General features: G+C 40.4%; 1 protein-coding gene across 2 annotated transcripts in view; it reads left to right on the top strand.

Annotated features, from left to right (window-relative positions):
• Positions 1-321: 321 nt before the first annotated feature.
• Positions 322-15,900, top strand: part of igf2bp2 (insulin like growth factor 2 mRNA binding protein 2) — a 90,310-nt gene continuing 74,731 nt past the window's right edge. Inside the window, exons 1-2 of one of the 2 annotated variants that reach the window (XM_008106406.3) lie at positions 322-774; positions 4,782-4,842. In XM_008106406.3, the coding sequence (XP_008104613.2) occupies positions 600-774; positions 4,782-4,842 (236 nt within the window). In that variant the 5' untranslated portion in view covers positions 322-599. The remainder of the gene's footprint in view (positions 775-4,781; positions 4,843-15,900) is intronic. The other variant, XM_003218373.4, reaches the window with a different exon arrangement.

The raw sequence follows: 15,900 nt of genomic DNA, 5'->3' as shown, positions 1-15,900 counted from the left end.
AAAAAAAATCCCACATTATCTGCTTTGAATTGGAATATATAACAGATAACCCAGTTCAAAGTAGATACTGTGGGATTCTCTGCCTTGATATTCTGGGTTATATGGCTGTGTGGAAGGGCCATGAAAGTCTTGAACAACACAATGAGGAAGAACTTCCTACCGGGAAGCGCCGTCCAAGCGTGGAACGTGCTGCCTGGGAGTTTTGGGGGAGGGAGGCAGGGCCCATTCAGTTGTGGTGGAGTCTCCTTCTTTGGAGGAAAGGCTTTGATAACAACATCTTGGGGAGTCCGAACTACTCCGGTGCGTTGGGCTGGGCTGAGCTCCGCCTGCCTCCTCTTTCCCTCCTCCCTTCTTCCTCGCCGGGCTGCGAAGGAGGAGGAGGAGGAGGAAGAGGGGGAGGAGCGCTGGGGCCGGGTCTGGTGGCTGCTGCTGCTGCTCCAGGAGCGAGGGCTGGCTGGCTGGCTGGTTGGGTGGGCGGCCGGCAGGCAGGCAGGCAAGCAACCAGGCGGGAGAGTCAGGCAAGAGGGGCCCTCGGCTCCCTCCTTCCTCCCCAGTCCGTCCCCTTTCCTTCCTTCCTTCCCCGAAGAGGCGGACGGACGATGAACAAGCTCTACATCGGCAACCTGAGCCCGGCTGTGACCGCCGAGGAGCTCCGGCAGCTCTTCGGGGACAAGAAGTTGCCTTTAACCGGCCAGGTCCTGCTCAAGTCCGGCTACGCTTTTGTGGACTATCCGGACCAGAACTGGGCCATCCGAGCCATCGAGACCCTCTCGGGTAAGAGATGGGGAAGGAGGAGGAGGAGAGGAGGGGGTGGAGTGGCCAGCGGAGTGGCCCACGAGGGCGAGAGAGAGACCCACGCGGCCCAAGGAGAGGGGGGGGGGGGGAGAGAGAGAAGGAGCGTTGTTGTGCATTTTCCGGGCTGTATGGCTGTGTTGTTCCAGAAGCATTCTCTCCTGACGTTTCGCCCACATCGATGGCAGGCATCCTCAGAGGGTGTATGAGAGGGAGCTCTTGAGGGCGAGGATAGGCTCCGTCTTGGCTGGCAGGGGACCCTTGTGGGGAGTGGGCGCCTCTCTCTCGGCTGTGCCAAGAGATTGGGCCCCCAAACACACACTCCAGGCCCCTTTCTCGCCCTACTTTCTTTGCCGCCCCTTCTTGTGCGACTTTCCCAGCCCGTCTCGAGGCTGCGCCGCCGCCTCGGCTTGTTTCTGCTGCTGCTGCTGCTTCTTCTTCTCGGGGCGGAATTTTTCGCTCATTTTTTTCTCCGATTTTATTGAGCGGCTCCCGGGCGCGGAGAAGGGCCGCTTCCCTCTCGCCCGGCTCCCGCGGGATCCGGGGCCCCTTTCTACGAGGAGCCTGGCCCCAACTCCGCGGGGGGCCCGAGCACGGAGCCCCCAAGGCGCCCGCGGGGCCCCGCCTCATGCGCCGCGCCTGGGGACGGAGCCGAGCCCAGCCAGAGAGGCCAGAGCAGCGCGGAGCGGAGCGGAGGAGCCGCCGGCCGAGGAGGCAGAGGCGGCGAAATGGGGGCGGGGAGACCACCCAAGTTGGGGTGCCCCCCTTCCCGCCCCGGTTGGCACTCTCTCCTGGCTCCGTGCCTTTGGGGTCTGGGCCATCGCCTCAGCCTGGCAAAGCCCCTCGAGTCGCCCACCCCCTCCTCGCCTCCCTTCCTTGGCATTTAAAGGCCGCCTCAGGACCCCTCGTAGGTCTGTGCGCGCCCAGAGAGAGTTTAGGTCAGGACTGAGGAGAGTTTCCTCTCTTAGGAGGATGGCGCCACAGGCACAGCCAGACAAAGGCACTCACTCTCTTTCCCCCCACATGCTCTCTCAGGGTTAGTCCCTCTTAGGGGCAGAGGCCATCCCCGAAGACTTCTCTGCCCCCTAAACACACCCCATTGCGACTTCTCCCGCGCAAAAGAAATTCTCCCTCAGCGTGGCCAACTCACTCAGGCTACAAAGGAACTACAAAGCCAATAATAGTAATAATAATAACTTTATTCTTACATCCCGCCCCATCTCCCCCCAAAAAATTATGGGGAATTCTCCCTCAGCGTGGCCAACTCACTCAGGCTGCAAAGGAACTACAAAGCCAGTAATAGTAATAATAACTTTATTCTTATATCTCACCCCATCTCCCCAAAGGGACTCAAGGTGGCAAAAAAAATTATGGGGAATTCTCCCTCAGCATGGCCAACTCACTCAGGCTACAAAGGAACTACAAAGCCAATAATAGTAATGTTTTGCTGGAAGCAGCAAAAGAAAGTATGGGGAATTCTCCCTCAGCGTGGCCAACCCACTCAGGCTACAAAGGAACTACAAAGCCAGTAGTAGTAGTAGTAATAGTAATAATAATAACTTTATTCTTACATCCTGCCCCATCTCCCCAAAGGGACTCGAGGCAGCAAAAGAAATTATGGGGGATTCTCCCTCAGCGTGGCCAACCCACTCAGGCTACAAAGGAACTACAAAGCCAATAATAGTAATAATAACTTTATTCTTATATCCTGCCCCATCTCCCCAAAGGGTCTTGGGGTGGCTCGCATGGGGACCAAGCCCAGCAATATACAATAAAATACAATCCCATAAATACATTTAAAACATATAAACATAAAATATATAATACATTAAAACATACTCAAGCAATAGCTACTAGTCAAGTGTCGACTGTTACAATCCTACAGAAACATATATTTAGTTCCATGCATCAACAAATAAAAGCCATTGATACAGTCAAACATAAGACGTTACATTCACAGTAAAAAGGAATATGTTTCTCTCAAAAGAGGAGTGAACTACTCTTCTTATACACAATTGTTGTTCTTGTTTCTTTACAAAGAACTAGTAGACTCCAAATTCACAAATGGACTCTTCTTCTCATACCCAATAATTGTTCTTATTTCTTAGCTAAGGAATAGTAGACTCCAAATTCCCAACTGAGTCTTCATCAGGTGAAATGTAGTCTATTATCTGTCTTGGGCTGTTGTGAGTTTTCCGGGCTGTATGGCCATGTTCCAGAAGCATTCTCTCCTGACGTTATTATCTGTGTTGTATATTTGAGTTGTTTTTCTGATAATATGGATCCTATAGGGAACATATATAGTGGCTAAAAGTTCATTAAAATACACATAATTGCACAAGATATACAAAACAAAGGGAGTGTAAAAAATATACTCGCAGAAAGTACTATTTCTTAACATTCATGCTCTGCTAACAGTTTGATTCCAATGCGAGTATGAAGTTAAGTAACTAATCCCACTGTTCATATAACAAGCACATGGGTCAATGTAATGTAGCTGCTGTTATTCATGAATCGCATTTAAAGGAATGCCTCCAATGTTTACAAAACATGTTCATAAGAGTGTTATTCAACCCAGTCAGGCACCAATCCTATTATGACATACTATTATTACTTTCAGGTAATCATAATGTTTACTATGATACTTATTATAATATTATTGTGATTATTATGTATTGTTTTTAGGTGATTATAATGGTGATTGTTATATTTATATGATTATTACTATTATATTTATTATTGTTATATATTATTATATTATTGTGGTTCTATATTTTTATTATTTTCACACAATAATAATGATGTACTTGGTCAGGAGAGTTTCCTCGCCTTCAGGAGGATGGCGCCACAGGCATGGGGAAAAGGGGCAGCCAGACAAAGGCACTTTCTTTCCCCCCACATGCTTTCAGGGTTAGTCCCTATTAGGGGCAGGGGGGAAGCCACGTCTCCCCAAAACAAACCCAGTTGCGACTTCTCCTGTGCAAAAAATTATGGGGAATTCGCCCTCAGCGTGGCCATTTAGGCGCCTGTCCTGGCCTTGTTCACACGTGCCTTCCTGAGGCCCGCGTGGAGAGTGCAAGGCTTTCTTCAGGGAGCAAGGGTATGTGTGGAAAGTTTGTGTGAATGCGGCCAGAGTTTGGGTCAGGAGAGTGGCTTCACCTTGCTCAGGAGGATGGTGCGGAGACAGACCTTCCACCTCCCCAAACAAAGGCACTTCTTCCCCCACATGCTCTCAGGGTCAGTCTCTCTCCTTGCCCTGACTTCTCCCAAGAAAAATTGGCCCCCTTCTCCCTGTTCTGCCACCAGCTTCTTTCTAGGTAACCGGAAAATGTGCTATGTGTTGTTGAAGGTTTTTATGGCCAGAATCACTGGGTTGCTGTGAGTTTTCCGGGCTGGATGGCCATCTTCCAGAGACATTCTCTCCTGATGTTTCGCCCACATCTATGGCAGGCATCCTCAGAGGTTGTGAGGCCTGTTGGAAACTAGGCAAGTGGGGTTTATATATCTGTGGAAGGCCCAGGGTGGGTGAAAGAATTCTCTGTTGGAGAAAAGTGTGAAAGTTGCAATTAATCACTATGGATTAGCATTAAAAAGCCTTGCAGCTTCAAGGCCTGGTTGATTCCTGCCTGGGGAAATCCTTTGTTAGGAGGTTTTAACTGGCTCTGATTGTTTCATGTTTGGAATTCCCCTGCTTTCAGAGTGTTGCCCTGATTTTAGAGTTTTTAAAAATACTGGTAGCCAACAGACAAGAGTTCTTTCTCCCACCCAGGACCTTCCACAGATATATAAAAACCCCACTTGCCTAGTTTCCAACAGACCTCACAACTTCTGAGGATGCCTGCCATAGATGTGGGTCAAACATCAGGAGAGAATGCTTCAGGAACATAGCCATACAGCCCAGAAAACTCATAGCAACCCAGAAAATGTGCTGGTCTTTCCTGAGCCCCTTCAAAGACCTGACTCTCTTCTTTCCTTTTTTGCCTCTCAAGGTAAAGCAGAGCTGCATGGCAAAGTCATGGAAGTGGATTACTCTGTCCCTAAAAAACTAAGGTAAGTAAATACATTGCTTGTTCTTTCGGCTACAATTGATTGACTCATTCGCCATAAGTGGAAAAAGACACAGAGACGGATTGCGTCACTGAAGTCCAGACTGTGTGGTGTTGGATATACTTTAGGAGTTGTATTGTTGTTTTGGTTGTTTTTGAGAGCACGTTCTTTCTGATTTTGAAGTCAACCATGTTTTCTCGTCTTGCATGGACATGGTTTCCCCTGCAGCCACTTGGTGATTCCTTTGAAATGTCATGCTGCCTTAACAAAGGCTTCCTGTGACCTTTTTAAAAACTGTTTATAGCCTGATCCTACTGCTAGGCACATTTGCTTGGAAGCAAGGCCCTAACTGATATTTAAGATGAGGAGTGTTTGGAAATAGGGTTGAAATTTGACTGAGCATGCAGGTAGGGCTGTACTAAATTGTTAAGATTTTTTTAAGCGAAATAGTTTACATTTCTTTAACTTTGAACAGCAAAAGTCTGGGGAATAGAAGCTAAAGAAAGCATGAGCAAACTTGGGCCTTCCGGGTGTTTTGGACTTCAACTCCCACCAGTCCTAACAGCTTCAGGCCCCTTCCTTTCCCCCCTCAGCCGGGGAAAAGGAAGGGACCTGAGGCTGTTAAGACTGGTGGGAGTTGAAGTCCAAAACACCTGGAGGGCCCGAGTTTGTCCATTCCTGAGCTAGAGCATGTCCAGCCTTGTGATGTTGCTGTTTGGTTCAGAAGTAAAGACATGTCAAAAGCTAATTCCTAACTTTAAATTGCAACTACTTCAATTGTGGTGGCTCTACTGCGTGTCTTGTATAAACTATTTCTCCTTTGCTTTTAAAGAAATGCATAATGATTCATAGCAGAAGTGTGTTGGCTTGTGTCAACAGCTCGGTCCTTATTGTTGTGCTGTATTTCCGCATTCAGTGGTGGTGGTTGTTACTCCATTCAAAATGCATTAGAAAAAGTGGTGTTGGTAGTATGTTAGAATATGATGCAGTGATTGTAGTGTTTTTTGATCTGTATACAGTTTGCATTTACTTTATGGTTTCAACAGTGTAAACAACTGCTATTTTGCCACAGCAGTTTTCTAGCACAACTTCTGAAACATGGACAAACTCATATGTTCTGCTGCACTTTTCTTAGACAGTGAGAGTGGAAGAGTGATGTTGTTGATTTGTCTTATCTTTTCAATGGTGTGTATTTCTTTAACCATGAACAAGGTAGCAAACCCTTGATATTACAGAGGGGAAAATACATAAACCCAGGGCCCTTCCACACAGCCATATAACCCAGATATAAAGGCAGAAAATCCCACAATATCTGCTTTGAACTGAGTTATCTGAGTCCACGCTGCTATATATTCCAATCCAAAGCAGAAAACGTGGGCTTTTATTCAACTGTGTTGAAGGGGCCCCAATCATACAAATATGTTTTGTTCCTTTGGAAGATCTGTTTTTATATCTGTTTTTCCAAAAAGCAGCAAAATTGACTTTACACTTGGGAGCAATGCAGAATATTCCATTTCCTGAAGAGTTTAGTGAGATTTTTTTTTATTTCCTGAGTAACATGAAAGTTCCAAATATATTTTTGAGGTTCCATTTAAGAGAAATTGTCAGCATGCTAATTTCTTGCAAGGCACAGTGGGATTTTCCCCAAGAATAAGAAATGACATTTAAAATTCAGGTCTGAAAAGGCGGAGAGTGTATATGAGTGTGGAATTTCCCACACATGTAATTCTATCCCATGTTTCTAGTTTTTAGCTCCCCGAAATACTAAAAAGATGCAAAAGCATGGTAAATATTTGCCAGAAAAACATATTTGTTTCAAAGTGATATAATACTGTTTATGTAAGAAAACTGACCCAGTCCAGAACTTACATAGATTATTCACATGAGCATGCACATGACATATACCTATAAAATTGGATGACGTTGTGAGAATATATGGAAACAGCAACACTAGTTTAAAAAAACTGTTTAGAGATTCTTGATCATGCAGTGGTTTCCTTATCCATATTTATTTTAAGTATTTCTCATGTAACTGACTCTAAAAACCCTTTATCATGATCTACTTTTTGTAGCCCTTTGGCTTGGAGATTTTAGTTCTGTGCTAGGTATAAATTTCTGTAGGTTTTAAACTTCTGAATGTTCAGAGCACTTAGAATGCTTATTCATAAATCCTCACTTATATTCGATATACTGTTCTTGGTTCCTGGCTTATGGACAAAAAGCCTAAGAATTAGTGCATTCCTGTTCATACTTACTCAAAAATAAGTTCCACTTGTCTCAGTGGGATTTATCCCCAAGTAAATGTGCATGGTATTGATCTGGTTTTTTTAAACACAGTAATGGTAGAAGCTTATTACTGCATGGTCAGATTCTAAGATTTGCTACACTGTCAATTGAACTTACTATGCTTGGAAAACTAGGTCTGATCACTAAGCTATGTAACATGGTTGCATGTTGGTACACTGGTGCACATTTCAAATTGCATGGTTAGTAGTTTTATTGTATGAGTTAGTCACATTTTTGTGGTTTCAACATGACAATATCCCTTCCACGTCATAGTTATAATAGTAATGCCATCTTCAGGAAGTTATAGCCTGATTTGGGAAAATTAAGTTGTATAATTCCAACTTGGAAAATGAGGTTTGTCTATGTCTTTCAGCAGGATTTTCTTGATGCTGTTTATAATTAGAAGAGTAAGTTTTGCACACACACAGGCCATAGACACATTCAGTGATATCAGGAATTGCACTAAGGGATCCTGGAAATCAATTCCAACATAATTTGCTTAATAAGTTATCTCAAGGATTTCATTGTGGAGCTTGATTATGTGAAGTTAGTGAGATGGTTTCAGACAGATTGCCTAGTCAGATGCAGCTGTAGCAATCTTAAATTAGTCTGCAAAATGTTTAATTTGTGGCAACTAACTTTCCACAGTGTAAAAGTTACTGGAGTTTTATGCTTCAAAATAAAAATGCTTTGATTTTGTAATGTGGGTGTATTTTTCAGCCTTGTTCTTATAAAGCAAATGAACCTTTGAGTGTAAAATCTGTAGTTCTGTCCAGCCACTTTATAAATTAAAATTATTCTTGAAAGAAATCTCTTGTATCACAATGCAGTCTGCAAATTGAGATGTCACATTTTACATTTAAATTAATTTCTGAACAAAAGAGACGCCAGGAACTAAATCCCAGATGCCTATTCTGAAATGCCTTTAATATTGTGATTTAAGCTAGTAATTCTAAACATTTTTATTAGGGTTTGTTTCATTAAAATATGTAAGAACAATAGGGCATCTTGGGACATTTTACAGACATTTATTGTTGAATAAATTTTCCTGGATGAAAGTACACTTCTGTGCAAAGATTGCTCTTGCTCCCAAAATCTCATGTATTTTGCCTGTAAGATGTCACAGGATTCCTTGGCGTTTTTTCCGTAAAGTTCTTCTCTGGTTAAAATCAGTGAAATGTATTTCTGTGTGTTTCATAGTGTTTCGTAGTTTACAAATAATGCAGTCTCTATGCAACTTGCATTAAACAGGTTCTGGACCATGTATTGTATATTGTATGTTGATATATCAGCTCCTGTACTTCTGGCTATGAAAAGAGGTTTTCAGAAAGCAAAAAAGCTGTGAGGATTCCCTTGTGGTGGTTCTTTAAAAATAGGAAACAAGTTAAGAATCGAGAGAAAGCCAGTAGAAGTAGCCCTGAAAATGGTGGCAGCCACATGACAATGCTGGGGAGTGGGGCGGGGAGGGTCCTGCAGCCGGAGAGGTACTGCAGACAAAAGGCCATTAATGCCTTTCATGAATTAAATATCACCAGTTTTGTATCCGGTGGTGCCAATAATATTTTAGAAAGATTTCCTATTCATGTTTGTTGTCTGCTGTATGCACTGCATTGTGCAAAAGGCAAATAGTAATTATTAAATGTCTGTTTTTAAAATTCAAATGAAACAGAACAATTTATTCTGTTTCCAAAAGCATTGATTTCTCTAAGAAACATTTTTGAATTAGGCTCTTTGCATCTCAAATTCTTAGTGTAATTCTGAACAATTTACACAAGTGTTTTACATTAATATTAATTTTGATGTAACTGCATATTCCAGATGGAAAGGTTATGATGATGTTAATACATGCCTGGGTGTAAATATTGGATGTAAAAACATAAAATGTATCTTTCAAAAAAGGATTTTAAAAACACATGTAGAAATGCAGCATTAATGTATTAAATAATGAATACATCTAGTGTAAAATGTCCTGTTCTTTTATTTGCACAAAAGTTCCATGAACACAATAGTGTTTAATACTAAGAACATTAGAAATGGATTTTGAGTATCAAATCAGAGATTAAATCATAAATAAGGTGAAAATCTGAAAACGATTTGATAAATTTCAGTTGATAAATTAATATATTATCAGCTTTCATTTTAAATTGCTTGATCATGTTTGGTCTTGTAAAAGATTGCTTCAAATGTTACACCATTTCCTAATTAAGCAAAGCAATTTCTATGCAAAATGAAGCATATATCCCTGAACATCCTTGTATATAGATGCATACAACTTGTGTTCCTGTGAATGTGGAACAGTTCTTCTATGAATCAAAGCAATCGATTCCTCTGCTCTACTCCTAAAATTATTGTATCACTGAAACATGCAACCAATATTCATTAAACATCAAAATCTATAGTTCCTTTGGTTAATAGAAAATAACATTTCAGAGCATGATCTTGGTGTGTTGAAGAACTTTTGAACACATTTATTTTGACTTTTTGAATATTTTTATTTTAATATAAATTAATAGAAAGGATTATACTTTTAAAATGTAACTGTAATTGTTCTCTTCGGATGCAAATCAAAATTGTGTCTTACTAAGAAGAATGTTAATTTTGTTATGACAGAAAATTTCTGTTTAATAATCATGAGCTGTTGAATCACCTACTGTTCTCATCCTGACAAACATTTCTTTAAAACTGTAAAATTGGTTCCCAAGGAGGGGTTAGAATATCTGGTCTGGATTATGTTGTTTTTGTGAGTCATCTTCATACTGGATGTAAAGAATCACAAAAAATAGAGAGGACAGAGAGATCTGTAGGAAACTAAAGTCCTATCATAAAAGTGGTTGCTGAATATTCCAGTTGCTTGGTGGGGGGCATGAATGGTTAGTAATGGGAAATGAAAGGAGAGGCCATCCATATTTATAGCCCTTTGTCCAATGTTAAAGGCTCAGTTTACACTGAAGTTGTATCAGAGGCATAAACCCAAATGCCTGCCTTTGCCTCCTTTTTCCAGTATTGAAGCAAGATAATATGTTCTGGAGCAAGTGACATGCTACCTTTCCAGTTAGTTCCCACTGTTTTGGTCATCAGTAGCACAGACAGAAATGATTCACCAACTAATGATTCCAGAACAGTTAATTTCCTGAAGTTTGGTTTCCTAAATTCTAACCCATTCTTTAAGATCTAGTTTCTCCAGTGGTGGGAAATCAGGAAAGGACTTGGAGGAACATGCTCACAAATTAAAATCTTAACTTAAAAATGCACAGAGTAAATTTTTAAAAAACCCAAATATCGAAAACCATAGGTGTGTCTGTATGATTGGGTATTATTGATGATGAGGTTATACATGTTGAATAGATTGACTGTGACATTTGTAAACCTTCAAAAGAACTTGATGCACACACAAATTGATAAAAGGGAATGAGTCCTGTGGAGGTGGAGGCATTGGGAATATGTTTACCCCAATAAAAATAAAACTATTTAGCTCTTGAGTTGATATGTTTGCTATGTATTCTACACCTGTAAAACACAATATGGCCCCAAAGGGAGAGTTTGGGAAATTTTGAGTCACCTAGTATAAAAATGCTAATTAAGATATATTTTCCTTTGGGATTACATTTTTATTTGGTGGCATGAAAACTGTTTGTTTGAGGTGTTAGTCCTGATTAAAACAAAATCAGTATAATTTGGAAGTTTAATATTCTCCTGCTTTGGATAATTGAAAAGATAGTTTAGCTTTTCTTCTATTAACTCCCATTAAGCTTCTAATTAATTAATTAATACAGAAAAAAACAGTTTTATTGTTTTACCAGCATGAAGGTATAAAGATTTGCGCAACCTATATGTTGTAGAATAACCCATTTGGAAAATCTGTACCAAACAATCACAATTACTGTCCAGAAATAAGGTAGTTTTACTGGTGTGAAATTGCATTTTGGTGTGTGTAAAAAGAAAGCTATAATTTCCATTTCTTTCCTAAATTAACTGAAAAGTTATAAGAACATATCCAGTTTCTTAAACAATGTAGTTCTTTTTTTTAAATAAGAAAAAAATCAATTGTTCAATATCACATGTAATTTATAATCCAAAAACAGACTTGAAATTTCTTCTGTCTGCAAAGAAGACAATGAACTATAAAGTTGTGTTTTTTGGTGTATGATAGCTCCTTACATTGACACTGCCTTTCTGTGGGATGCTAATCTTTTCATAGATACTTCTCCTTTGTTTTGGAAATGTCCTTTATCTAGATATTTTTTAATCTAGCTCCCTTCTTACACAATACTTAATGCTGCCCTATTTGTATCTCGTTAAGTTTAAACATTTTAATTATATAGTTCTCGTTGTAATTTATTTGAAGCCTGGGATAATATTTCATAGAGGTTTGTGCGCATTTCATAGTCCTTGTGCACTCATAAAGATCTAGAGATGTTTTTGTACCATCCATTCATTTATTTTAGAAGTTTCTAAACAAATGTTGCTCTTGATCAGTTTTTAAATAAATATCTTAGAAAAATAAAATAAATGTCAGATTAGAACTATTGAATCTTTTAAATCCCAGCCTATACCTGTCACCTGGTAGTAAGAGTTTGCATGGCTTTCATAAAACAATTGCAAATGGGTTTGCAGCCCTTCAAAAACTGGAAAGCAACCCCAATAATGCCTTTCTGTCATTATTGTCACATACAAATGGTGGCATTCTTGCTTTTTTCTTGAAGGTATTATAATGGAGAGGTTTCTCTACCTGCTGTATAATACAGGCACAAATAATATATTGGGACAGAAAGGATAAGGAAAAGTAAAGTGTGAAGACAAGTTATAAAAAACAGTTTTGAATTAATGATTTACAAGTGACATAGTTATCTGTAACAGATTACTTACACCCTACAAAAAAATCTGTGAAATTGCACTTCTAGAATATTATAATGAACAGGAACTAATTAACTTTTTGCCCTTTTGGTATAACAGGCAACATTTTCTAAGTACCCTTTTAAGTTCTCTCGAAAGTTTACCTTTTAAAGGTGTTTTAAAGGGCTATAGAGGAAGAATGGTTGAGACTCATGCAATTCAGTTTTTTAAAGTAGTGGATGTGATGCTTTGAAGTGAATTGTATCACCTTTTAAAAAGTAACATTCCTAGCTTCTTCAAAGGAAGCAGAATAAAGGTTGGAAAGGCTCGCTATTAGTTTCCTGTGAAGGTTTAGTCTGGCATCTTTGGTGAAATTGGTACTGTTACTATATTTTAAAATAAATTAAAACATGTTAACCAGGAAAAATTCTCTCTTGATCAATTGAAGAAATAGCAAATGTGAGAAAGCAGCCTTTTGGTTCTGCTTAGAACCAACTTTTTAGGTCTTGATACGCTCAATTAAATCACTCTGAACTATGCCCAGAAGCGAAGCAGAAAAAGAGATCTCCAGATACACTGGAACAGCAGTATGTTGCTGCTTGAGCTTCAGATAATTTCTTTTTAAAATGGACTGGTAGTGTGGTCCTTAAGTAACTTGTAACACAACCTCTGTGTATCCCACCCACTCTCAGAAGCACTGTAAGAATTGGAAAAAATTTATGAATTTCAGCTCTAGATTATATGGGTTCTTCTTTCCAATAGTGCTCTCATCAAGGGGTCCAAGCATGCTTAGCACATTTTTATCTCCTTCTCTGGTACACCTATGTAATGCCTGAGAGCTGAAATGATCTGCAGTCCTAAATATCTAAATGTAATCTTGCCATCCTGTCCTCATCACTTCCCTTTGCTACAAATAATCGGAATCATCCCCAAAAAGGGCATGACTTAGGCTAAACCTGGGGTCCCCAGTACTGATGTGCTGAACCCACAATTTTCTGTCAATATTTCTGCTCCAGGATCCATCTGTTTTTCCCTCCTTGTCTTGGTAGCTGCAAAGTGAAGCCACCCACCACCTTTTCCCCTAAATGCCAATCATCCATATAGATCTGAAAGTATTTATATACGTGATAGTGGCAGATGGCTGATTTGCGTTGTCCCCCATGTTTAAAAAAGTAATTGGAAGAAGCAGAAGGCTTTGGCTACCTGCTAAAAGCCCCTCTTTGTTACTTGTTAAAACTTTTTAAAAAAGAGAGAAGATATGCATCACTTGTTTAGTAAACTTAAGGGAAGTTTGAGGGAAATCCAGAAGTTGGTAAAACTTTCTTTTCAAGACTGTAACTCCCAGAATCCCTTAGGTACCAGTCTTCCTGGAGAGGGGATTAAGGTGGCTGTCATCGAAAAATAACTTTTCCAAATTCCAGGGAAAAGACTAGAGGTAGTAGGAAAGGCTGTGGGGTAAGCCATGGTGGTTTTAAAGGTGCATTCAAAGCATCCAGAGAGCTGGAGGGCACTGAAACATAGTGATCCGGAAAATGGGAAGAAAGACTGCAAACTGAGCTTGAAGGGGCAAGGAAGAATGGCAGGATATGTTGGCATCGGGGAGGCATGTTCATGTGCTTGTATGATGGGTGAAAAGGGTATGAGATGGTGTAGAATGGATGGTGGAATAATATTAATAGAGTAAAACTAAAGGTTAGATCCAGAGAGACACATAAACAAAGAGATTGAACATGTAGGTCAGTGTAGGTCAGGTATGGGCAAAATTGGGCCCTCCAGGTATTTTGGACTTCAACTCCCACAATTCCTAACAGCCGGTAGGCTGTTAGGAATTGTGGGAGTTGAAGTCCAAAATACCTGGAGGGCCCGAGTTTGCCCATGCCTGGTGTAGGTGATCCATAACAAGAGAAAGTATTGATCTTTTTGTTCCTGGCCGGGACAAAAGTGAAGGTATCGTTTTAGTGTGTGAAAAATGAATAGTCTTGCCTTACCCTGAAATTCAGGGAAATTAATTGCCTTGCCCTTTCTGAAATGCGGGGTCTACTAGAAGAGAAAACCATGAGCTCAAAGGGGTGATTGTGCATTCTGGTTCTCAGACCCCACTTTGGTGTTAGACAGTGTGCATACCTAACTTTTAAACCTTACTACTTTCCTCTTCTGTGAAATGGGTGTTTGTGACTGACTGTAGCCATCACATCACAGCAACCATTTTGTGATCATCCCCCCCCCCTTCCCTGGAGCCAGTTTTTTAAATGTTCCTTTGTAGTTTTGCACAATTCCAAATGTGCTAATAGCTCAAAAGGCTGGGGACCCATGGACTCAATCTCTTGCTATCCAGATACATTTCCAGGCTTCCTCTTTCTCTAGTGTATAAAAATTGCCCCATCCCCTCTTATCTAAGACACTGGCTGTTTCTCTTTCTTTGACATCATTTTTTTTAATTTGCTGTTACAATTGCAGTATTGCCAACCTTGAAGAACATGACTCAGTGTTGCCCACGATCATGAGACTGGTTTATTCATACCATTTTACTGTAATCTGTTTGGGGTACTAATTGTTTACCAGCCTCTGGAGGTCATGATGCTAATCTTTCATTTGAAAACATGTAAGTGACCCTCTGGGGGTTGTGTTCTGACGCAAGCGAAGCTTCGTTTTATTATTTGACTTCAGATATTTAGCTAATCCTATTGATAGATGTTGCATCTGATTTCATACTCTGTTCATTTTTGCACTGACATGTGGATTACTCTGATAAGAGAACTAGAACTCTGTAATGGAGGATTCTAAGTACGTGTTAAGTATTCTTCATCCAAAATTCTTGAGATCATATTTCATCCCCCCCACTTCCCGAATTTGGAATATAGATATTGAGATATCATGAAGATGGGACCCAAGTCTAAACACAAAATTCATTTATGTGTCATATATACCTTATACTCACAGCCTGAGGTAATTACATATCCAATATTGTGCCTGAAACAAGATGTATTTACACTTGAACCAGCACAAAATTAAAGTGTCATTATCTCAACCACCCATGTGGAAATTTTTGGATTTTGGACTATTTCAGGATTCTGGATAAGCGGTATCAAACTTGTACTTCATTCAGTGGCAAATGCCAGGCTTCTGAAGAATGGGCGTTAAGGTGGTTAACTGCCTGATATTGACTTCCCTTTCTGATATACAATTTATTCCTGACTGCTGGCTTGTTGCCTTGCTCCTTTTTTTAGCTCACCTCAGACTACTGCCCCTGTCTAGTCCTCACATTAACATGTTAAAGGACTTTAAAGTTGCCTTTCTTACAACATGAGGAGGGCAAGCAGAATGGAAGTGAGCCAGGATCATTTTGGGAAGCACATTACTGCCAGTATCCAAGGGACTACCAGTCACCAATACAGCACTGGAAAAATGGTGGCCTGACTTTATATAAGGCAGGCTTGGTATAACCTTTCTAAGAAAAGAGTTTCTGGTAATCTCTGCAATGAGACAGATGATAATGGAAGAAAAATAAATCTTGCATGGCCATTTTTCTGGCTGGAGAAGAGCTATGAAAACATGATAAAACCAATCATGGGTATCATGTATATACTGTTTCCTTTTGTTCTGCTGTATCTGATCAAGCTAGTACTGTAGGTTTTGTAGAAACTTGGAAATCATTTGAAAAATATGATAGAAGGACCACAAAAGTGTAGAGATGTAGGGCAAGGACTTTCAGCTGCCTGATACAAATGGTCATCTGTCTTTCCCAAGACCAGATTTGATATGGTTGTGGATATATGTACATATGATATGTGTGAGAATATATGTACTCAGGAGGTATCCCATGACAGAGTGACAGGTTTAGTTTGAGGGAAGTTGGTTTCTTATCCTGTCCATACTGCAACTGCTTGTACAGATGTCTGGCTATGATGGTACTGATGGAAGGAAACTGTTTCTTTGTTCCCA

Source organism: Anolis carolinensis, chromosome 3 (assembly GCF_035594765.1).
Source record: "Anolis carolinensis isolate JA03-04 chromosome 3, rAnoCar3.1.pri, whole genome shotgun sequence".
In the NCBI taxonomy this organism is placed as follows: Eukaryota; Metazoa; Chordata; class Lepidosauria; order Squamata; family Dactyloidae; genus Anolis; species Anolis carolinensis.
This window is presented reverse-complemented; position numbering and strand designations above follow the sequence as displayed.